Source organism: Enoplosus armatus, chromosome 10, assembly GCF_043641665.1.
Source record: "Enoplosus armatus isolate fEnoArm2 chromosome 10, fEnoArm2.hap1, whole genome shotgun sequence".
Lineage (NCBI taxonomy): Eukaryota > Metazoa > Chordata > Actinopteri > Centrarchiformes > Enoplosidae > Enoplosus > Enoplosus armatus.
This window is the reverse complement of record NC_092189.1, coordinates 22,896,894-22,922,817: the sequence shown is the minus strand read 5'-3', so window position 1 is coordinate 22,922,817 and position 25,924 is coordinate 22,896,894. Positions and strand designations below refer to the sequence as shown.

The following is a 25,924-nucleotide window of genomic DNA, read 5'->3' as shown; positions in this document are numbered from 1 at the left end:
CCAGGTTGATGAACTTGTTGGACTGTTGTAAAGCTGCGTCGAGTGACCGGTGAGTAAAATGTTACCTTAACTGAGAGGAAAGATATTAAGATCCAGACAGTAAACAAACAAACAGAAACAGAACAGAAGGAGAGAATTCACCTTTAAGTAGTTGACCCTCGTGATTCCTTCCACTCTTCTGTATTCGTTATTTTATAGGTTTTCTTTTCAGTCAGAGGCCTTGAACTGAGACCATACTGACATTTAGCAGGGCAAATGCCCACGAAATACCATCCAGTGTCAGCTGATATTAGGAATCAATAACATGATGAGACACAGAGTCAAATAACTCTCGGCAAGGTCCAAAACGTTCTCTCTGTCTGTCCCTTTCGTTCTTTCTTGTTCTTTTTTTCTTTTCTAAATATTTTTTCTTCTTTGATATTTATCGTCTGTGTTTCTTTCTCCACCGGTTTCCCTGCCTTCGCTTCTTCTCTGTTTTCTCATTATCTTACTGCCACTCTCTCCACCATTATGAATCACACATGCATGATTCAGGGAGTCATCCCTAGTCCTGGATCGATACTTTAATGAACCTGGAACAGCAGTTTGGGTGGAGCATGCAAAGATTGCCAAAAAGCCTTGGTGGATTTCATCAGTCGAGAGTAAATACACTATCTTAGCTGCACAGTGTTCTTGCATGTGTACCCAGAGACCACAGGATGTTCATTATTATCAGTTTAGTAAATTGGGCGTAGCGCTCCGACTGCTGGATTAGCTGATTCTTCGTGTGGAGAAACAGTCTGGAGAAGGAACAGGAGCTCACGGGGGCTAAATACAACACAGGAATTAGAGGAAAGGCATCCATCTTGCTATTGAGAGAGACGAGCCCCAAGACTGCCATCAAACTCAAATTAGCATTTAAATTAAATAAATTCATCAAGAGGTTCAGAAGTGTGTGTCCTCGTCTCGTGGGCACAGGAGAACACCGTCTTCTCTGCCAGAGAGACGTTAGTTCTCCCTCACCCACCTTGACTCACAGTGAAGTATAACTCCGCCTGGAGATGCTCGCAGTTGGCAGCTGGTTTGCCCCTCACCAACAGGCAAGCAAATTTGATTACCGCTGTCAAATAAAACTAAACAGAGTCATCTGTGTGGCTGCACTTGCAAGGAAAACTCAAGAGCAAGCCTGTCCAGATGTCTAAAGGCTAATTTCTGTTGCTCCTTAAAACTCAGCGAAGTAATGAGTGATGAGGGTTTGTTTGGAGGGGCTCTCAGAACACAGGAGCAGGCAGATAATTGGAGTGAATTGAAACAGAAGGGAGGAATTCAAGGCAGGACGACAGCTGGCGTGAAGGTAGAAGCTGGCAAGGACGAACTTTAATGCCCCTCGAGGAGACAGAGTGGACTGAAGATTTAAATCAGCGTTTCCTGGACTAAGAACACGCATTTACTCCCTGACCCTGAATGATGTGGGAGATCCTTCTCTGTAGTCCTGTTATAAGTTATTGTGTCTGAGCTGAATTAAAGGACATCTTATATGATTTGACAAACTGATCTTAAATCAAGGTCCACTTACAAGCTTTTTCGAGTCTTTCCAGGAAACCTCACACCGACTGAGTGTGACTGAGTAATGGTAAATGATCTCACTTATATAGCACTTTTCAACCTTCACGGTTCCCAAAGCGCTTCCCAAGTCTCATTCACCCATTCATGCAAACATTCACACGACCGAGCTGCCATGCTGGTCTCCATCGGGAGCAACTTAGGGTTCAGTGTCTTGCTCAAGGACACTTCGACATGACGGGGGCAGCCGGGGATCGAACACCCAACCCGCACTAACCAGCTTCACCTCCCGTGCGACAGTGCTAACCACTGCGCCACCATGCCGCCCAAGTGTGTGTGTGTGAGTGTGAGCAAACTCCATCCACTGATGAAGACGGTGAGACGCAATTGAAAACTTTGGCAGATGATAGTTAGTGGACCTTGATTTGAGGGTTTGTCAGTCTATTTTTTCCGAGGAATTTTTATCATCAATATCTAATTTCAAGAAGTTTTATCTTGGATTTATGTAGTGTCATTGCTTATATAAAAAAAAGATTTTGACTAGATTTTAGGTCAGATGGTGTTTTGTAGAGACCTTATCCTCCAAATTAAACCCCTAGATTATGCTGTATTTCGCTTGTTCGAGGAGGATTTTTGTACACTTTCTTTACCCAACAAGGGGAATTACATTTTGCTCAATTCACAACACTTACCCATAAAAGCTTCATGCATGAATTCAACCCTTATCTTATTCAACTTCAAACTTCAACAACCATTAATAAAAGGCTTCATATTTGGTCAGTTTGCGCAGCAGGGGTAGAGATTGTAGTGGGACAGATCAGCATGTTTCTAAACTGCTCGCAGAGGATTTGGAGGGGTTTCTTTGGCATCCTTAAGGAATAATGCAGCAAAAGGCAAAGATCTTCAGTGATTTATGCAAATGATGGCAGCTGTAATCAGGACTTGACCTGTGTCTGAATGGAGAACATAATCGCTTTACGGCCAAGAAATAAAGCACAAATGAGATGAGAAGTGCATTCTGTCTGGTTGCCATTTAACAGTGTGCGTAAAAAACCCACAGAAACTCAACAAACTCATAAATCACTAGTACACATCATACTAAGTGTAATGAGTATGCTATTATTCCCCCAAAACATATCCCGCTGTGTATTTGTCTCATTATTGGTAGAAGCAGTTGGCAGACGAGCTCAGGTGTGTTTTCCTTCTGCTGCGTCCCTGCTTCATGTCCAGAGACCTCTTGCCTGGTGGGGCCTCCACGGGACAGGCTCACAGTGTGGGGACTGCTGTCACTGTCAGAGGTCCTGGTTGAGTTCAGTGGCCCCTGACACGTCCGGGCTCGGGTCGCCTCCCTCAACAGTGTCTTCTGAACTGAGGCTTAATGGGCCTCTAAGTGGGGAGACGGGAAACAGATGGTGTGGGGGACAAAACCACACAGCTGGATCATTACAAACACACTTCACACATACATCTGACTAATATTAGTAATGCCTTTAGACCTTGTGCGTGTGTGCATCCTTCAGTATTTGCAGAATCCAGCTTTTGTTTTTCTCCTTTTGGCTAATTATCCATTTGATTGGTATTAACGGTATTTATTAATATCCTGACGTCACTTTATATGTTGAGACTAATACCATAAAGTGTGATGACAGAAAACGGCTTCTTGTTGTCTCTTTCATTTGTGCAGGGTTTGGTTTGACTTAAAAAAAAACTAGCCAACATGTTAGCTAACAGTTGCCTATTTACACATCAGACAGACACAGAGCAACATTAGCATACGGCCAGAGAACCAAACCAATCAGATCACAGAGACTAAAATCTCTCTGTGGTTAACAAGTTATCAATATCCATCCATCAATATAATATAGTTGAGCTTTCAATACTACAGAAATAACATTAGCCATTGTCAGTTGGCTACTTCATCCACTTTTAAGTATTTAAATGTGGCCCTGCATGTGTTTTAAGCTTTAAATCTTTCAAACGAAAGAAAATGTCAGTCATGACTTTGATGGCTAACTAATAAGTTCAAAAACTGTGAACTGTGTTACATTTACACATCAGAGTTATTGCCCTCAGTTTCATAGGAAGTGCTGGTGTTAATGTGCACGTGTGTTATTAAACTTGGTTCTGTCATGTGTTTGCCCACTGCACAACGTTGAAAAATGCATGAGAGTGGTAGAGTTCAGAGAAAATTAAAAAAGGAAGCATTTCCATGGCCTAAATGTCATTTGACTCATCTCATTAATGGAGTTTGACACCCGTTGCACATGAAAGTACCAGAGCTGTGCCATGTCTCGGTCATGCTGCTCGACTCTGAAGCATTGGAAACTATAGGACCCCCAGCTGGTGCGAGGACATGTAAAACGATACGGTGGCGTCAGCAGGTTGCTGCATGGAAGATGAAAAGCAGGGTAACTGAAACCTGATTGACAGGAACAAAAAGAGGAAGGATATGGATGAATAGATGATGATAGACAGTTGGATGTTGGTGGAGAATGTCCATCTTTCTTTCAATTAAAAATCATCTGTTCACAAAATAAAGTGAGTTCAAAGGGAATTTGAAGTTTTAAAGCTGAAGTTCTGTAACGAGTTCCTTTAGGATTCCTAACTGGAAAGAAAGGGATCCGTCCACAACAAAAACTCCTGTATCCAACTTATAGAGGTGACTCAATGCCTTGTTTATCAAAATAATAATCATTTCAAAACAATCAAAACAATAACATCATTTAAAACTACCACTAAACGTATGCAGTCGTCTGTAATCAGACGTTGGTGTGTAAATGACATAGTTCCCATTGAAGAGCCACTGAGCATTTTCTCTGCTGACTAAAAGTGCGTAATTAATAATTACATAAAAAGCCTAATGTTAATTATCAATTAGCATTTTTGAAGCCCTAACTGAAATGTAATTGACGTTGCACTGTTTGGCTTGAAACTAAGTGGGTAAGTGTCACTTCCTGCTTGATTAGGCTGCGTCTGACTCTGAGAGGCTGAAGAATGACCTTCAGATCTTCAGATTCGTGAAGTATTGATCGCAGATGCTCGTGTCTTCTCACGTCTTTCTCTCATTCTGTGGCTCAGTGAAGGCCAGTGTCGTTATCTTAAGACTGACGCATTGTCAGAAATAGCTGAAACAGGAATTGGACGGCCAAATGTGATAATATGTTGTTTTAACTTACATTTGATGGCAGGGTGATCCTCCATTACCAATTCACTTGTAAGGAAACGTAGGGATGCAGTAAGTGTACACATATTGTACATATCTAAATCACTGTGCATTTATTTTGTTAGGAATAAATCTGCACATATGTCTGAAATAATATGTTGATATTTGGCGTTAAAATTCCAATATTAGGAAGCCTGGCAGGAGTATACAAAACATAAATATTAAGTCTATTTGATAGCTGTTCAAGATGACTACAAACGTTTAACGGTTCAAAACTGTATGGACGTTTTTCAAACTAAAATAAACCTGTATCACAGCCCAATAACTTTGTGTCAGTCACTTCTTCCTCTGATTGTGGTCCTACAAGTGAGAACACTTTGTGAGCTCCTGATTTGTGAATAGCTGCTCTCTCCCGTTGGTTAGTGTATTCTGATGTGATTGGATGATAAATCCCTCTCCCTGACGTTTGATCCCTCCGCCTCTCATTTAGTTCATTTCCTGTTTCCGGCAAATCTTGTTCTGAGAAATTCACAAGAAGTCTTAAAAAGGCTTTTTAATCTCTTCCCTTTATGTCGTTTATTCCAACAGAGATGTTTAAGATTGTTTGTTTCTCTGTTTGTTTGTGTGTTTTTCAGCAGAATATCTCAAAAACCCATTAACAGATTTCTTCCCTTTATTGTGGAGTTTTTTTCTAAGGAAAAGGGTGTGTGGGACAGATTGGTACATTTATAACTCATGATTCAAAATGTTTCATTAAAATTCTTCATGATTAAAACTGCAAATGGAGAGGATTGTGCAGCCGCGGTGGAGGTATGCACTCACTGACTGAGTGCTTTCTAGGTTTGTGTGTGGTCTGTTTTTACATACTCTGCTAATTAGTTCCAGTCCATCTGTCTGAAGTGTGTGTGTTCCTTTGTAGATGTAGCCTAATGCTTCAGGTCACTGAGTGCAAATGGTTCCTATTCTCAATACAAGTCAATGTCATCATACAGAAAAACCTCACAGAAGTTTTATTTCTATCACATTTTTGTTTATTCTGTGTGTGTGTGCTTACGTACTTCAGTTTGGGTTTTATACCTTTTGTCCGGTCGTCACACCTGAACTGTTTCAGGGCCAAGACTTGGTTTTAAGGCTGCAACTAACTATGGAGACATTATGCATTAATCTGCTGATTATTTATTCGAAAAATTGATAATCATTTGGTATAAAATGTCAGAAAATAGTGATACATGTCCAAGGTGACGTCTTCAGGTGTCTTGTTTTGTCCGACCAACAGTTTAAAACCCAAAGATATTCACGTTAAATTGATATAAATCATTGAAAAAGCAGCAAATCCTCTCATTGGAGAAAAGCTGCGACCAGAAAGTTTTTGATGATAAATTACTTAAACGTGTAGTCAATTATTTAAATAGTTGCTGATTTATTTTCTGTCTACTTATTAATTAATCACCTAATCATTTCAGCTCTACTTTGTTTAAGGGTTAAAGTTAGGATTATGTATCTTGTTGTGGCTGTTATTGTCCTCACAAGTATGGAACTGTGAGTGTCAGTTACAGGCTGGCGGTTGGTTTAAAGAGATACAAACAAGCCGGAGTGTTTTTTAACTATTTACCAGGATGATGATGTGTTCAGTCAGACCTCGCTCCTGCGCTGGCGCAGCACTAAAGCTGGCTGTGCGAGACTACGTTAGTGTTGAAGCCCCCTGAACGCGTCCAGTGTATTTCCCACGTGGACGTGCGTTAGCACATATGGAGCTGAAAGGTCGACTGTCTGTGTGTGTTTGTCTTCACGCCATACACACACTTACTATACTGTCCTAAATTGTTTACTGTATCGGAGTTTATTCATTCTGAATGTCACTGTTTATTTTTAGATTCTAATAATTGTAGTTTTCTAATACTGTTGCTGCAACAAAGACTGACCCTAACTGTCATCCTGCTTTACTTTAACATGCTTTCATGTTTTTGAGCAGGCCTGTTAATATGAGCAGGACCCCAGTGTGTACTTGAACTAAAGAGATTACCAAACAGTGTATCATCCAACAGAAACAATTTTGTTATGTTATCCAATCCTGAGTCACCGTAAATAACCCATAAATAAATCTCTACTGTACTATGCTGCTTCCATCTACTGTACCTACGTCTTTCTAAAGTAATTATACGTCACCGAGCCTAAAATTCAGTTGCTCTTCCTGGTCGGTGCAGCAGCAGCAGCAGCAGTTGGGAAAAATGTGACGTTGCCTTAAATAAAGTTAAGGAGCTTAACTGTTTTTTTCTGTACTGGAGTCAATAAATAGAACGGTTATAATTCACTGCAATAAAGAAGACACTGGTTTGACCTCACTGCAGGCTGAAGGTAGACTGAAGTAAGATACAGACATATATAATATATGCTTTTCTTTCGCACTCACATTATGTGTATAGTGTGTATTATAAGTGTGTATACAGTAAATACATCTACAGTATATACTGTACACACTTTTATAATAAAACTACTTAGACTAGTGTTTAAATTCTCTACAGAAAAGGAGCGAAAGTGGGTCTAAAAAATGTGGATTTCATTTTAACAAAAATAAAAGCCTTTACCGCCTAAGTATGTGTTTTTACGCACCCTGACAGTTTCACAGCTGTAGATATGCAGTATATTGCACAGATACACAGATACATATATATAGAAGAGTTCCTCGCTTCTTTTTGCTGGTGCTCAGTTTATTACCTCCTGGAGGCCTCTGTGCTGACAGCACACAGGAGCTTAGTTTTGAAGATTAGCCCCACCTTCACTGGAAACCTTTGGCTGAACCTCAGGAGACCTGAACCAGCTCTACCACACAGTTTAACAAACACAGACGAGACCTCCACCCCCACGATGCCCCAGTCAGTCAGTCTGCTGGTCTTGATGTGTCTGTCTCTGTTATTTGTGCTCACTCCCATTTTATATCTCCCATTTTTACCTGCTGACATTTCAGTCATTCACTATCTTCTTCATTGTGTCCTCTGTCCTAACCTGCTCTGATCGTCGTTCTCTAACTCCTGCACCAACCAGGCTTTTGCATTTTATTCCCTTCTCATTTTGTTTTTGGAATCAGTGATCCAGGCTCCTCAACAATCAGACAATGGGTCCTTTTTGTGCAAGAGGTCAGCAAAGACCCCAGGAACAGCGCCAGAATTACAGGTCATGTGACACACTGAGGCCCAGAGAGACTATCACACAGATGCATTATCACAATTCTGAGCCATTATGTTCATTAAAAAAATGAAAGTAACAAAAGGTTTTATCAACATATTGTTTATATATCGTGCACAACGCGAATTTTGTTGATGTATGAAACAAGTGAACATCTATCACAGGAAAGAATGGGGCGCCATCTTGAAACACAGCATCCAGTTCTCTTTCAGTGCCCCCCCCCCCCAAAATGAAGAAGTATTTAAGATACAGATTGAAATGAAGAAATAGAGTTGATGTGAACAGTTACATTCGAGACGGTGGATTACACTGATGCAGAATTTAGGATCCCCTTGAAGTTCTGAAGGTGTCAAATATGAGTTTATCAGAGAACAGTAATCCAACTGATTAGGGAAATTAGATTTTTTAAACAGTTTTTTTTCAAACTGCACTCAGTTTATCAAACATTTAATAAGTCTAACAGGTAGAGCTGACTGAGGTTAATGTACTCTCAGGACGGGAATGTCGCATCAACATGACATGACTCCATTCAGACACCTCTGCATAGCTGAGGGGCAGCTGGTGGCTGAACTTTAAATATTTTACGAGATTCAGTCAGGAATGTTCTCTGAGCGACTCAGGGCCGATCCAGACGGAGTAAACAGACTTCAGCTCCATTAGGACCAATCGTCGTTTTTTTACTTCATACAAGCAAACACAGCCATTGACACTGTCTCATACTATCGGTGGCTGTGTTTACATTCATGTACATTAACTGGGCTACTGGCTGCGCTCTGATTCAGGCCTGTAATATTAAACTGTTGTGATGCACTTTTGATGCCCTGCAGCTGAGTGTCCCACTCATGTTGCCATGAATAAACCTCTTAAGAGAATATTTTTGTTCACTTGTGAGGTTCCCGCCCACTGCTTGAACAGCCTACCAGCTATAAACCGATGTGGCATTTCTGGCTCTGCTACCTTTGCTGGTTGCCATGGCTTCTGTTGATATCAGGATGTACCTGTAATACTGTGCAAGCCCCAACTTTCAGATGTTTCAGCAGTGACAGAAAGAAGCCCGGCATCTTAACGCCGTGTCTCATTACCCGAGTGTGGGCTTACCGGGCTTTTCTAGCTCGACTGTTATGTTTTCATGCATCGACCCAACATCAGTTTGCCTGAGTCACCAGATTAAGAAAGTGTCAGTGCATGAAAATGCTGCAATTGGCTGACGCTTTCCTGCAGAGGATTTCTACCTCTTTTTACTTTTCTGCAATTACCTTTCTCTTTCTGTCACGTTGCTCCATCAGTTTCTCACACTGTCATCGTTTTCCTTGTGTTTCTCCCTCCCTTCTCTCTGTGTGACTGGATGAGAGCTGACAGACTCCAGTAAACCCTCTCAGCGGCCTCGCCCATTAGCTCTGTCAAGCGTTCAACTCGCCTCACCTCCCCGACTGTGTCTATTATAGAACAGAGTCGACAGGCCCACCGCGACCTGAAGACAGTGCCAAGGAGATTTCAGACTGGTGGCAAATCAGTCGCATGATGATATAATAACCTGTTCTGGATTAATGAATGCTCGCTTGACCTGCGCTGTACATGTATAGGGAGGAGGCGGGAAAATCTGCATCAGTATGCACTCATGTCGCCATGTGAGCCCACAAATTCCTGTGCATTCATGTTCTTGGTGATTGCATTGTTTTTCTTATTTGAAGCTGACAAGGTGCTCATGAGTAGGAGAACAGCAGCATGAAAAATGAGGAAAGAAATGTCATTACCAAGAACAATGAATGTGACATGGGGACTTAAGTACAGACTGGTGCAATTTTCCCACCTGTCTTTTACATACAGCAGGTCATGGCACCAGTGCAACAGAGCACCTTTGATGGAGCGGGGCTCAGTAACTGAAGTAATGTAGTGATTAACTAATTACTTCTGCTGGTGTGTAATTAGAGAAGTAATGTAGTATTTTTACATAGACTGTATAAAATAAGTGGATTATCGTTTTGAAGCCTCAAAGTTTGGCATTTTGACCGTCGCCATCTTGTTTTTTTGGAACCAGAAGTGACCATATTTGGACGAGAGGGTGGAGCTTGGGATCTGAGAACACGAGGCCACTATGCGACCTGACTGCACCAGGCTACTGGCTACACCGTGCAAAATCGCAGTCGAAGTTAGCTTGCAAATGTACTTAACCAGAAAAAATGAATCCTGAAAACACACTGTGAAAGAGTTTCGGCTATATAAGCGTACACAGCGCCGTGGATACGCATTGCTACGCCTCTGTCCTGATTGGTGCTTGCTGCCAACACATACAACCTGCCTGCAAATGAATAAATGAGTGTTACTGTTTACTGTGGTGTGGAGATTCTGTGCCGTGGTGGCGTCTGCATCGTACAGGGAGCTAGAGTTCATGTTTAGATCCAATGTGTGTGTGTGTGAGACATTCTGTAGAGTTAATAAAGACTTTTCATTAATATTTAGTACGTTAGGTTTGCAAAATAAATCTCAAACTACACATGATGTTCTTTCTCATGTCCCGGTATTAAACACAAGAATTTCATTTTCTCGGACTCAAGATAGATTTAATATATGAAGCCATAGATTTAATATGCTTTACTTGAGTTGGTTTTTAATCCAAGGTCCAATTTATCCAAATATGTAGATATCAGAGCTTAACCCTCCACAATAAAAGAATGTAGGCAAGCTTAGTGTGTGTGTGTGTGTGTGTGTGTGTGCCTTTCCTTTGCATGTGAAAGGACTATGAGCCATTTGGAGGTTGCTTTTATCCAAAGCATCTTGCAATATCTTATGAATCCGCATCCGTAGGTGCATACTAGCATGTTTGTTTGGGTTGGTGCACTGGATGGACTTGCATGTGGGAATATATACATTATATGACCTGAATATATAAGTGTACAGACCTGTACACTTATATATTCACGTGACACTTTCATTAAGGCCATTTCCTTTATTCTGAGTGTATGGTATTTGTATGTGAGGATAAATCTTCCTGACAGGCACATATAAAGACTTATACATGAAGATTATTCTTTGGGACACTTTCGTATGTCATTATGCTCAGATAGTCTATACGGCTGACCTTTATCCTCTTAATGTATCACCAGCAAACTCTTATCTTCATACTAGCAAGTTGAACCATGGAAGCATTTCTTTTCTAGTATCGTCAAAAGACTCAGTTGAGACTGAAGGTTGTGCTCATATTTTTTTGCCTTATTTTCTTTGTTTTTATGGCACTAATGTTTTTTTTAAATCTGTTCAAGAGATAATGTTAACAGATGTCATTGAATATCCAATTATTGATAACAAATGGAGGCCATAATGGTAACATTTTTATGAAGGTCTGATTCTGACTTTAATCCTCATCTTTAATCCTGAATCCTCATGCTCTGTCGCTTTCTAGGATGCGTCTTTTTCTCAATGTCAAAAGGAGGGACTCCTGATATATATATATGATATATGGATATACAGTAATATAAGACACTGACGTTGTGAGCATGAGGAAAAAAAGTGGGATATCTTCATGGACTATACATAAAGTATGAATCTTATGCTACAGAGTGAGTAGCCCAGTATAGTTTTAGCCTGTTGCAAGGCTAGCTAGTTTCTATGTGTCAGTCTAAATGTGTGTTTTCTAGAGTAGGCGGCCCTAAAAATGTCCAATAAGTCCAGTTTAAAGGCACTGAAGGGAGTTTTCTTGTTTATATTCACTGTTTATCACCAAAATGTATTGTATCCTTGAGGTCTAGCAAAGGTGTTGAAGGTATTGTCTTTCTTATAAAATAAACCTGCATTGTTAACATCCATGTATGCTAGCTAGCAGGCTTTTCCACCTTGACTTTTAGCTGGTGCATTGCTGTGTTTCGTAGCACACAACCAAATGTCACTGAGTGGAACCTAAACCTGGTGCATCGCATCCCCTAGACTGGATCTTAAAAACATCCCTCCATAGCATAGAGGTTTTCTGCTAGCTCATGTTGTGTTTTATGCCAAATGAAAACGTGCAAAGCATATTTCAATGTCTTTGCCACAGAACTGGACTGTGCAGCGTCATCTGTCAAGTAAGAAATACACTGTCACCAAATGCCATGTTAGCAGATGGTGATGCCAAGAAGACTTCCAAGAGTTTGACAGTGTGTGTGACCAAAAAGCAGAAAATACGCCGTAATAGCCACACTTGAAGACATAAACGTGACATTTATGCTTTATAGGTAGCAGTTTAAAACAGTGAAAAGGCTTCAAGGAAAATATCAGACGAGCTAAATATGAGCAGCATTTGTTATCCTGAGATAATGAGAAGTCATTATGCCAAGGTGAACGTTTTATATCTCAAGATAACTGGCCTAAAACAATATTATTAGTAACCGTGACTTCAGCTAACTTTCAAGGGATGCTAGCAGTCTGTCTTCATGGCTGTAAATACTGCAGAATGATTTGTCCATATAACAGTTGACTCTAAGTACGCCAGTCCTTTGTGTGTGTGTGTGTGTGTGTGTGTTTAAGCATTTCGAACATATGCCATCTGTTGGATAGTAATCCAGAGTACTGTGATGTAATATAACTCAATGTTTACATGATTGCATGTTTGTTGTTTGTGTGTGTGAGAGACAGAGTGAATATTGTGTAAGAGGATTATGCACACCAGCATTATTTTGGATGTCACCAAACTGGACTTCATGTTACTACCGAGACCAGAGAGGAACAATGAGGGAACAATCATCTTCATCAGCTATTTTCTGTTGAACAGGGTGAATTTGTTCCTCTTGTGTTGCGTATTTAATAACAAGAATATTCATGCTGCACAACACAAAATCTGCTGTTTGAGACTTTGAGCTCTGCCCTTTTTGTATTGTAGGTAATATGAGCATTTTGTTCATTCTGCTGTCGGATGCCGTCTCTGCTTTAAATGTCCACATGATGAACTGGTTCTGACAGCTGCCCATATGGCTGAGGCATAATGGGTTTTGTTATTCAGGGGGTAAATCTGCAGGTCAGGGTCCTCCTTGGTCTCTTCCTGACCTCCCTGTCAGGCCGACCTTCACTGTCCGTCCTCTCTGCCTGCGTGGCCGTGGACATTTACATTCACTCAGCAGTCAAGCCTTGTTCTAGCACTGTTTTGGTTGAAAGTGAAATGAAGAATGAATAAAAATGTATTGATGTTTTACTTCACAAAACTGAAATTATGAATGAATGCAGCATTGAGATATAAAAGATCATAACAGTGAAATCTAGTTGATGGCAAAGTTTCCACAAAACATGTTCAGTTATATGAAACAATACCTTCAACTTCCCAGATTGCTTCATTTGATTAAAAGGACTATTAGAATTACAAACTTCTCTATTTAAGCTTCCATTTTATATCTTACAGCATTTACAATTGTGTGGTTATTACAGTGAAGTAGCAGCAAATAAAATGCACTTACTTGCCTTTACTTAATCAGGAGATCTGTTGGGAAACGTTACACCTTTCGCGAGGCAGACACGGACAGAAATACGTTTACAATAGCAGCGTTTTCAAGTGTGTCTTTTAGATTATTGATTAGTTGCATGACGTGAAAAGGCAGCTTTGAAAGGCAGTTCAACCTTGAGGTATGTTTATGTAACTTAAATTAGTTTTACCTGCGATAATGTGAGTGAATTTGCTTTGTATGGGTTTATCGGCGGTAGCACTCACAGTGCCGATCAATCGGCAGTGGACTTCAAATGTCAAAGAAGTGTCACATTTGCATAATTCTGATTCGGTTTAATACGTTTATGTTAATGTAATCTACGGAGTCTGTTGACTGCACGAATTGTTTTATATGTGTAATTAAAAGTTCAGTCTATAATAATATAAATGATTATGTCAATTTGTTAATTGTGATCTTCTGCCTGCAGGGACTCTCTGCATTTATGGTTACATGAATGTCAGCGCTGCAGGCCAGATGCCGGTGATGGAGGAGCTTGTCAGTGAGAGGTGAGAATTAATCAACTTAAATGTAGAATAATAACTGTATTTGTAATTGAACACTTCCTGGGAATGGTCACATTACTGCACAACACATAAAATCTCTCTGGATCTTAATCTTGCATTGTTGGTTACTTCTACTCACTTGATTTAGTTTTTATTGTCCTTTAAATGCCTGGACACGATCTTTCATTATGTTTTTCATGTTGTCAATGGAGGTTGATTGGTAAGCTCAAAGCAGCATACAGTCATTTATTTACTTGAATTTTCCGATTGTTCTCTTGTATTTGTAAATGAAGGCATTATGTTGGCATCTTTACAACGTGACCTTAATTAGTCAGGATGCCACTGACAGACTTTACAGGTGATGTTTATGTGCAGATTTGTACCAAATCAAAGGATAAACCAACCTAAAGTGTCTTAGCAGGGTGCTGCCCCACCCTGAACTTTGATAACAGCCTCTACTGTACTGTGCTGAGATCACTTTCATGCTCATCAAATCAATTCAGCGAGCAGCTGTGGAAGATGTGCAGTGGTGATGATTCTTCCCAGTTTACAAAGTTATCCCTAAAAACCTCGTAAAATAATGAGAAAATGCATTTTCTGCCATCATCTGTCGGCTTTATGTGTGTGTCCGTTTCATCTATTCAGCCACACAAACTGTTGTCTGTCCTAAAAAACTCTTTATCTGGAAAGATAGCAGGCATGGCTGCTGCATTGTGTAATAAACCAGTCTCAAAGGTCTGCAGATCAAAGATGAATTCACTGCTCTGGTTCCTTCTTCAAGGACATTCTCATCCTCAGATTTCTGGTTCAGCTGAGGAAACAAAAGACAGTGTGGGGTTTCTACTGCGCCGCTCACTGCCTCTGTAGTTGTCTTGCCCTCAGGCTTGTTGCTTTGATTAAAGCAGGGATCCTGCTGAATCTGTGGGGTGGTCTTTTTTAAAGAGTTGTTTTATAGCTTCCTCCGCTTGGCTAACGTCTTTTAGCCCTGAGGGCGAGAGAGAGAGATTTTCATTTGTCTTAAATCATCACTGTGAAAGTGCAGTTGGACAACTTTTTTCTGACTGCTTGCTTTGACTCACAGACTGATAAGAAAAACATGCAGAAAGTGAAAGAGACACAGTACTTCAAGAATGCAAAGACAGAAGAATAGAAAAGACCGGAGACAGGAGGACAGATGGGACATCACAGACAGACTGAGGACATGTTGAACATTTCTGTGTTGTATTTCTACACTAATTATCTTCACAATGACCAGAATAAATCTTCCTGCTGTGGGCATTTTGCTCTTCTTCGCTTTCTGTCAGAGGCTAGTTTAAGGTCAAAAAGTGTTGTTTGTTTGTCGATTTGGATCGCCATTCATTGTTACCTTGGCAACAGCAGGCCTCTTTCTAAAGTAGCTATGAAAGAGATAAGAGCTGGAGCCCAGAAGGAGAGGATGTGTAGTTTTTAATGGCTCCTTGACTCTGAAAACACCTCAGTAGATTTTCGAATTTAGCGTCCAGTAAATTTCATTATCATCAATGAGTCAGCCAATCCTCAATGAGGCTGTTCTTGTGGGAAAATGTCTGTTATTCTTAGGTTAACAGATAACGGATTTTATCATGAGCAAAAACTTTTACCAAAACTTGAAGCCGAAACACATGAAATAGTTTTGTTTGAAAAACAAGTCTGTGTGCGTGCTTCTTACTGTTGTTGACAACATGCAGTATTAGTAGTATTGCAGTATTGCCTTGATGACATCTTCAGTATCTTCTATTGTTGATAAATGTCAAGAACTGATGATAAATGTCAAGAACTTTGATGATGAATTCACAAATAAATGACGCTCCTTGTCAAAAGTAATTCAGAAATTGTGAATGCTAATCATAACAGCTAACGCAGTGTGACTTGTAGTAGTGTGATGAACGTGTGACGTATGATGCGTCCTCACACCGGCCCACGCAGAGCCCTACATACATCCACAGGGTCACATATGTTACGTAGTGTGGTCACATACGTCTTAGTATGTTGTCTGTTTGGTTGGTGACACAGATCAGGAGGTGGGAGACAAGTGATACACAAACACAAACGCAGGCATAAATTAGCAAACATCCATTACTGTTGGGAGGGAGATCATTTTTAAAGCTAAATTAGCTTCATTAGCATAGTTCTTAATCTTCAACCCACCATTTCTTAATTAGTGGAGACACTATCTACTGTTGCTGCTAACTTATCATATCACACATGTTGCACTTCATGTTCTGTCAGTATGGCATCACATTACTGTCTTATCTCAGTTTGTTCTCTGGCACAGATGATTTCCCAGTTACACCACATTTACAGTTCCTGTGCCAAATGTGGTCCACATTATGTACAGTTTCCTGCATGGGATTCTAAATGAGCTACACTTCCTCCCAAATGGACAGTTTCACTAGCGTCTTAGCAGCAGACCTCAGGGTCGTATAGTTGTCACGTCACATTTTACTGGCAGGCAGACTGTCAGTGTACGTAAGTGTAGGCACGTGGGTGTATCCATCCACAAAAACAGCCAATCAAAGTAACCAAGTACAACCAGTATCCTCTTCAGTATCATGAATTAAAATTACACAAGTGCTTCATGTTGTAATCTCAAGGTTTTATAGACCCAAAAGATTCAAACAAGGTTAGTCACATTTCATTGTGACACCAGGAAGTAACCAGATGAATGGAGGTTTATGTACTGCAGGACCTTGATTAGTGGATGAGTTGCAGGTGTGCAGGTGAATTGGCAGCCGGAGCAGGAACAGGTAGCCAGTCCCAGACACACACACACACAAAGAGAATACAAACAGGGGACCGACAGGAACACAAGGAGGGGAAACATGAGGAAAACACATGGAATGAGGAAGAGGCACAGCCGAGACCGTGACGCTTCACTGCTATAGTTTTCCATAAAAATGTAAAAAAGAAAATGCATATCTTTCATATGTGCATGTTAAGCTGGTTCAGAGTTGCAGTCCTCCAACTAGAAGTCACTCTCGTTTATTTAGAACAGAGTATTTGCAGCGTAAAATGCCTTCCAGCAAAGAATCTCAATTTTTAATTTGCCATCGTGGCTCCTAATGCATAACCCAGTTCCTCTACAGCCTCTGAAAGGTTTTGATTGGTGGAAACCGTTTAGCATCGCTTTCTGTTAGCTTGTCAAGTGGGCGAGATCATACATTTTTCATGTCACACAGATTTTATGTAATAATGTTGCGTAGGAGATGCTGTTGTGCAGATGGTTTGGAGTCATTCCTCGTACAATCTTATTGATCAGAATCACATCCATTTAATTGGCGCTTAATTGCCACATGTACACCAGAATATGGAACGTGGATCCCTTTTCACCAATATCAATAATCAATCCACTCAGGTAAATGTATATAAACAGCACTGTAGATCTTCCATACATACAGGGTGTGATGCAAACGAAATATGAAATGATATGATAATTATTTACCGGTTGATGTTGTGAAGTACATCACTCAGTTACAGCATGTACTGCTGTGCTCCAGCTTTACATTCAATTAACTGACTTTTTTAAATGCAACCATTTCGCCGGCTCCATATTTACAGTTTTGTAAGTGTTGCGGAAACCTATTTTCCCATTTTGGCACACCGGTGAATTGAAACAAAAGGGCCCAGTGATGTCTGCTGCACATGCTGTATCTAAAATGGATCTTTCTTCAGTTTGGCCATATTATATTTTATATTATATTTAGTTTATCTTACAGTGCAGGTTGAGTTATAGAAAGACGAGTTTGGAGCTGAACATTTTGAAGTTCTGCCAAAGATGCACCGTTACGGGGGCTATAACAATTCTGCCGTTAACTTCATGTTTATGCACATTTTGCACCTTGTATTTAAAACTAAATTTAGGATTCGTACCTTCCTACCTGTGTTTTAGGTTGCTTAAATGGTGGGACCAGCAACTCTTTGTTTGACAAGAACTCTTCCACTTGCTGGTGGGATGGTAAAAAACATTACGTTGCACATGTTTCAACAGCAAGCGTCAGTCGCCCTTGAAGAAGACCCTGAAACTCTATCAGCACGGCGTGAAAGAAGAATGTTCCCACAAATATCCATGGCGTGTCACACTATAGCTATCTGTAACCAAGACCTAATATTTCTCATGTCAAACACATCCTGCAATGTAATAGCTCATGTCAGGGACTTTTATGCAACCGCGATCATCCCGGAACAGGCCGACGTGTTCGAGCCACAAGTCAATACGAGGCAGTCAGTCAGAGCGATCAGATAGCAGCGAGCTTCTCTTTCCTCTCCTCGAATCAGCTTTCCCCCCTCGCTCTGCTGTTTGCCTTCCCTCTCCTCGCCACCTCAGGTGTCCTGTGACAGATCCTGTTTTCTGGATGATTACTTCCAACAGGAAAGTTCGGCCTCAGACGGCATGAAGCCAAACAGAGAGATGGAAAGAACAGGTCGCCTCTGCCTGCCTCTGCTGTTACAGTACATTTCTCAGTTGTTTGCTCATTCGTTCTTTTGTTTGCTCGTTCAGTTCAATCAGCTGTTTATTCACCTTTTTCATCCATGTCATCCGTTCACGGATGTAGCAAGAGATGGATGGGGGGTGTAAACGATGTCCTCCAGCTGATGGTAATGATGCAAACAATTACTAGTGGAAAAATAAATCAACCGTAGTGACTGAATAATGCACTTTGAATCAAAACTATTATGGGTGGTACAATGGGATCACATGACCAACAAATTAAATAACTTTTCATAAGGAATGGTCGGGACAAAACAGGAATTTAAATCTATTCATAGATTTATTTATTGAAACCGATAAAAGTGGTACTGTAGGTAGGTAATCTGTAAATACATTATAGGCTACTGACCTGTGGTGGCGAGACGAAACCGCTGTTGGCTCCAATGCAGAAATAAATAATTACTTTTAAAATCAGTGTGCAAACAAGTCCTCATGCATAAACGACAAAACAAGTTTGTTTTATTGGTGCTTTGCAAAATTAACAAAGAAACGTGCACACAGGTGAATGAAGTGAGGGTGTGGCCTCTCGTCACAGACGTTCAGTTAACGTTTGCATTTGTTATTGGCGGTAACCGTGACCCTTTCCGAACCTTTAGCGTGCCATAAATGCCATTCACAGAAGCTGAAAGCCTGAATTTGATTCAAATAAATTTGTTATTGGATGTAACAACAACAAAACGTTTTCATTGATATAACAACGTCACGCCACTTCACCACTTCACCTGTGCAGACGTCGCTTATCAGGAGAACAGTCAGAGCGTTTGCTGGTCGTTTGTCTGTTTTGCAGTCATGTCTGACGTTCTGCATTTGTCTGCACCTTCTGTTGTGAGAGTAAATAAACTCTTTAGCCCGAAGTCTGTTTTCTTTAATAACGTATGCATGCAGGGTTTATCCCCTGTACCCCTGCACCTCATGAGAAGATGCAGGGGTACAGGGATCCATTATCATCTATCACCTCGAGCCACCTGTACTTAATTCTGACACATCGATTCTTCACTGCGGAGTCGGCAGCAGCTCACAGCACAATCTCAGTCTATTCTGCTTTTTCTTATCCCTCCATTCAAGCCCTACGTGTGCCGTTTGGTGTCTGTGCTGCCGAGTGCAGCCAACACAAGTTCACTGTCTTTTTCAAATCACAGACTGAATAATTCATTCAGCGACTGCTTACGTAATCTCAATTAGAAATCCTCCATTCATACAAAAAAACAAACATTTGCTGATGCATGAAGCTGAGCGTGCACACACACACGAACTGAGGCCCGAGCTTCCATTCGACTCAGGCAGGACCGTATCTGAGTCGGAGCACGCTAAAGATGCCGTCAAAATCTCCGGTGATGAAACTGACATCTGCCAAGCCGCTGAATCTGTTATCCTCCCAGATGGACAGGAGTCGGCAGGAGGTGGAGAGTTAGTGTGTGTGTTGGGCTGAGTGCTCCATTATACAGTGTTTCCAACCCGTTTCCTTTCATGCCTGACAAGGTGATTTATCCCACCTGTCACTGATAGCACTTCCAGGCACATGCCGGTTCAGCCTCCACGCCTCCCCCTGCTCTTTGATCCTCTCCCCTTTCAGAAAACGACATACATCCTGCAAAATCCTCAATGAGCGTGTTTCTTCACACATTTCATGGCATCTCTGTCACAAAGATCCAATATGGGTGTGGCTACCATTGAGGGAAAGGTTGTGTCTTAAGGTCGTAAGCCTTTTAAAAGCTGATAAAAAAAACGTTTCGGACTTAATTTTGTTAAAAGTGCACTATATCTTTTATTATCAGTGGATCAGGTGACTACGTTTAATATGAAGTGAGTTGCTGGTCGTTACAACCTCACAGAGAGTTATCCAGCTCTGCAGTTCCCCTCAGCTCCACAGAGCGTTGGGTATCGTCCTCGAGATGATTCCCCTTGTTGCCAAGGTGTTCCAGATGTAAAAGGAAAATCAAGAATGAAAAGAAACAAAAAAGCAGTCGAAAACCCGCAACACACTGTGCGTGTTCGCCTCCTTGACTGTATTCTGGGACATTCTGGTTTCCATATCTTCTCACTCGTAGAACACATTGTCCTTTTACGAATCTTAACTTTTAGTTTCTGTCTTTCTGTCTGTGTTGTTCTGCGCAGGTAACAGTTTAACACTCTCTGAATAAAATGTGAGGGGCTGTGCAAAACATTTTCCTGCTTTTATCCCTCACCAAGCTCAAGACTCTCACACCGCTCATCGCAGTAGAGCCTCTTCAAATAGCTACTCTCCCAAAATGTCAGTCCTGCTTCGAATGCAGAGACAAACTGAGACACAGAAATAAAACTTAAAAGAGTTGTTGGAAGAAGGTCTTTGCCAGCTTCTCCACTGAAACAAATATGTCATATTTCACGTTGAAGTGCAGAACAATTAACTAATTTGTGGTGACAAGTGGCTCTGAGCTGAAGGCTGCGCAGTGTTTTCACACCGAGCTGTTCTCTTTGATACACTCATGCTAAAGACTGCAGCGGAGAGTGTTTATGATCTTATTGACACACACACACACACACACACACATACAGAGAGCAGCCATGCAGCAGTGTCTTCTAATGATGTGGAGGAAAACGGGAAGATGCTGCTGTTTGCTTTGGGGTTCCTGTGTTGTTGGTGGTTTTAGCCGTCACTGCCTCCACACCGCTGATTAAAGCTGCAGCAGCTGCCTCTCTGTGTGGAGGGGATTAAACCAGGAGAGAGAATTTACAGCTGCAGGATACACACAGGATATGCAAAACTAAATATGTAGAGGATTAAATCTCCACATATTGAGTTGAACTCTTTCTCTGCAGAATCTGTGCGACAGATGGAGTTTAACATGATTGTTTAAAGATGCTACATGCAAACTTCAGTGAGATGTTGCTGTTGGGAGGCAATAAGTAAATGAAACAAAATGAAAACATATAATACATTGAAAAGATATTGTGTTAAAAGGCAAAAACAGACATGGGCCAATAAAGGCCAAACAATAACACTGACAGGAAAATGAACAATTACACCGAAATGACATTTAATCTATGAAAAACCTAAAGAGCAACCAGGTAAATTATGAAAACATGTTTGTATATACGTAAGAATTAAAATAGAAATGAATAAACACCATAAATATGACAGTTTGACATTTGAGATTCCTTTATTTCGTGCCCGTGGTGCTGTTCATGTTTTTGTTTCTTGAAATGAACACGACTAAATAGTTCTGGTTCTTCTGATAAATGCTGTGCTGAAATTGTTTTTATTTGTTTACATAGACTTTACATGTCATGCACATAAAAATCACTTGTCTCAGCTTTGGGAAAGTTACACAAATATAAAAATATCATAATTCAACGAGCACTAATTGGCCTTGTTGTCAGCTTGTTGTGTCCTTTCAACACTTCTGTGGAAACAATGCTGCAGGAGATTTTTACATTTTCTTCTGCCTTGTACTTCTTCTTCTGTTTGGTATTACCAGAACCAGAAACCAGAACGCTGTAGCCTAGTTTGAATCACTCTTCCTGCTTTCCTGTAAACCAATACAACAGACTTTCCTTCAAATCCAACGTGGTAGTGACTTAAAATGCAGCATAGAGGCCCAGTCGACAGTCTGAAGGTTTGTTTGCAGAAATGTTAGATCCCACTGAGCACAGAGTGTCCACTCAAGCTGTGATTATTTACAAAATCTGGTGTGTTGGCAGTAATTTCGCCTGAAAACAACTGATAGTTTTACTGGAACATGGAACTCAGCAATGCGGCACTTATCCTTGAAAGCTTCTCCGTGATGTACTTGGATTGTACCTCATTTGTACGTCAAAAGCTTCAAATGAATACATGTAATGAAATGTAATGTAATGAAGTGTGTCCAAATTTAGTGTAAAGAGACATAATTTTTGGTCGAGATTTCCTCCACTTACCTTGTCAAAACATCCAATTTTGTGCTTTGAATGGATAATTAAATTCTGAACGTATTCCCTTAATTTGGGAAAAAGACATCTTTTCAACGTTCTCTTTATTCAGACTCGTTATCTATTACAGCTAATCTTTTCAACACCTTTTCCAGTGACATTTTGATTGATGTTTTCAGAAATTAATATGCTTTTATGGTGGTATTGATGTTAAAATATCAAACAGCTCCTTTTAACCAGCGTTCCTCCCTCCATCCTCATGATTCAACCCGACTTGCAAAGTGAAACTCTGTTGTGTGTTTTAGTTGAGTGTTGGGGGAAGCGAGGCTCCTGATTCTTCACTTTTGATCCTACAAGGAGCACGCTGAGACGTTTTCTTCCTGATGATTATCAGGTAGATATGACAGACATGCTCAGTCTACGGGTGAAAACCCAGATCTATATCTATAACATGCAGAGGCCAGAAAGACATTAAAATCAGATGTGCAGAATGGTCATGAACTTTGCAATAAAGATAAGAACGTGGCAGATAAGCAGTAGAGAAAATGCAGCGCTGATGCCTGTAAGCTGTCAAAACAACACGAGCATTTAGCTGAAACTTCTCAACGGTATCGTCAAGTCAGATCTCTCTGCCTTCACTGTAAAAAGGTGATTCTGATACAGTTTACAAGCCTGTGCAGCAGGTTGGAGTTTCCCATTCAGGAAAAGGACACCTGCTCGAGTGCCTCATGGCTGGAAAACAGTGCGTCTTGTTAAATCAGAAGTTCTCCTCAGCTCTCGTTTTGTTCCTTTCTTACACTCTCGCATACTTGCACATACTTTTCTCTTTGAGGTCTTGTAAGAAGACTGACGCCTTTACCGCTGCTTCCTTTTTGGTAATTGGAGAACTGGAGCTTCTTTAGCTATGCTCTCACTTTTTTGAAGTTTGAAGTCAATGTAATGCAAATACACTGTACGTATGTGTCTTTGACCACTTTGACAGAAGCTTTCGGGCTAATATTAAGATGCAACATGCAGAATTAAAGAGATGGAAGATCACTATTCTGTGTGTTTATTCCAGTGCAGAGTCAACAAAGATTTGATTTCAGAAAAGCCCAGTTGACCTTTTCATGCACTCACATATAGATTTTTACTGAAAATGTGTACACAACACTTGAATAGGAAAATACCCCAATTTTACTCCAGCATGGAAAAACAGGTTTACATAGCCCACCAAACAATATGACATAGATCATACCTTTGTGTCATCAACGAGTCGACCCTTATGACTGATGATGGATTATATCCTCACAAGGTTAAACGTAGTGTGTCAACATCTATTTATGGCTACCTGTGGAAGTGGGGAATAACACTGAAACGTACAAAAATCTTGTCTTTTGTGCATTGACAGATGTTTTGTCCCGAATCTACGCATATTTTTTGACCTTGGTGTGTGTGTTTGTGCGTGAGAAGCAGGGTGTGCTTAGTCAAACTTATGTCAACAGGAATACAAACTTTCTGATTTGGTGTAATTCCAAAACACTGTAATAAGAGTTCCCGTGTTTATAGCAAAGGTCTCCAGAGGACGCACAGTAATTTGTCTTACAGTCATATTTTCATGCCCTGAAAGCACTTTGCAACAGTACGTGTCACTTTTTTAAAGTGACGAATCTGAAAGGCAAATTTCATCTTTTCTGTGGTGGAAAGAGACGCCTGGTTATTGACCCAAAATTAAGGCTCATTTTCCAAATCTGTTTAACATTGGCTGCAGGGCGGCATGCTGTCCTTCAACTGGAGGACCATCTCTTAAGAATAGACTAAAGTGTCCTTCAGCAAGACGCTGAGGTCCTACAGTCTCTCGGCCCGCTGCTCTGATGCCGACGCTGACCTCAGATCAGTCATTTTACAAAAGCACAAACGTGAGCTGCTGAAACAGACATTAGTTTGCAAGATGCATCTTTAAAATGATGAATAGTTTTGCTTGTTTTAATTTACTCGCAGCAGATGGGTGAAGTTTACTGCGTCAGTAGCATCTCATCAGTTTTGCTTTATTTGTTTAAAACAAACATTTTCAACCAAGACAGACTGCTAAAGGTTGTCACTGCAGTATTTCTAGGAATTACACACGTTTTCTGTGATTTTGCAGTCGGGTGACTGGGTTGCATCGCAAGTTACGCTTTTCACATGTTTTACTGACATAGTCCAAACGAGCAGCATGTCGTAGCCAAAGCTTTGTGCCGTGTTTAAAGACAGATAACTCTTTTATACCAGTGGTATTGGAGCTCAGATGTTTATCGTACGTAGTACTTGTACTTACTTATTAAAGAAATACAGCAAATTTTACAGTTCATTTGACTGTTTTATGTGTAGTTATTCATGAATTAGATGATTAATAAGCTTATTAGAAAGTCCATTAGAGGGATTGAAGCAGACTTGGCCATGAAAAAACAGTGTCTTTCTTGATGTCGGCTCATTAATTATCAAACATGGCCGCTCTAAACGAGGGCGGCTGTTTCTGCTTCCAGTCTGCCAGTTTACCATTCTGGGTTGTGTTTTCCTCACGACACACAGCGAAGCTTTGAGCCAGCAAAGTGGCATTTTCTCCTGGCGTTCGTACTCCTGGTTTTTCTCACCTGCGTCTGTTTGGTATTTTGGTGACGGGCTGTCAGCGCGACTGTGGCTGAGTGGGAGGAGAGCTGCAGTGTCAGGAGGGATCAGGCTGCGCAGAGCAGCTCTGCTGTCACGTTGGCTCTGCTCAGACCAGATCAAGATGCACGTTGCAGAGTGCAGGTGGCTTATTTTCATGTCTTCTCCAAGTGATGCACGTGTAAGCAGATCTACTTATTCTAAAGTTTACTGGCCCTGTTTGTAGATCGGTGGAATTCTTTTAGGGTAGAAAGGACAGAGTATGACACTGTGGAGCTCTGGAGTATCTTCTATTGTATACGCCGGACCCACTCTGCCTCCTCCCATGCTTATCTACAGAGTTGTACTGTATATTCACACTGTATCTACATCAATCTGCATCTCTGACACACGGTTATCAGTTTATTCTGCAGTCGTTTTAGTGTTGAATCTCCGTCTCCAACTTGTTTGAGAAGAGAAAAATGTTTTTAGCCAAAGTGGCCAAATTTTAGATACAATTTGAAAGCAAAACATCCGTCAGCGATCTCAAACATCACACAGGTTTTGGATTAAAGTGCCGATTTTCACCCACATTCAAAAATCCTGCAGAAAGAAAACCCTTGCAGAAGAAAGCATTTGTATTTATTTTTGTGCATTTCAATCAACATTAAAATGTAAAATGCGAAATCGACTTAATCTGAAATCCCTCTGACCTGAAAGAGTACCAACCAAACTAAACTGAGAGTGTTGGTACGTTTAGTCCTTTATGTTATATTTACTTTATTTACTCTTTGATCAGATCATTTCTCATTTAAACCACAATTGAGCTAATTATAGATGTATTGTCTGATGGCAAAGTCCTTGTATTTGTGTGAAGACAGAAGCTTTTTTTTTAAACACAAAAAACTCCTCTGTCTATATTTAATTAAATAAGAAAAAGGTTTATCGATAAAAGCAGAGGCATTGGCGGTGGTATTGCCAGTTTTTGAATGATATCCAGTCCTACCCACAACAGCAGAGACACTGAAGCCAAACAACACAATAACTTCTTCAATGAGTCATCTCGGACTGATGAAACAAAGTGCTA

General features: G+C 40.6%; 1 protein-coding gene across 1 annotated transcript in view; it reads left to right on the top strand.

Annotated features, from left to right (window-relative positions):
* Positions 1-13,762: 13,762 nt before the first annotated feature.
* htr4 (5-hydroxytryptamine receptor 4) overlaps positions 13,763-25,924 on the top strand; it is an 88,903-nt gene continuing 76,741 nt past the window's right edge. The window contains exon 1 of the mRNA XM_070913412.1: positions 13,763-13,841. Within this exon, the coding sequence (XP_070769513.1) occupies positions 13,786-13,841 (56 nt within the window). The 5' untranslated portion in view covers positions 13,763-13,785. The remainder of the gene's footprint in view (positions 13,842-25,924) is intronic.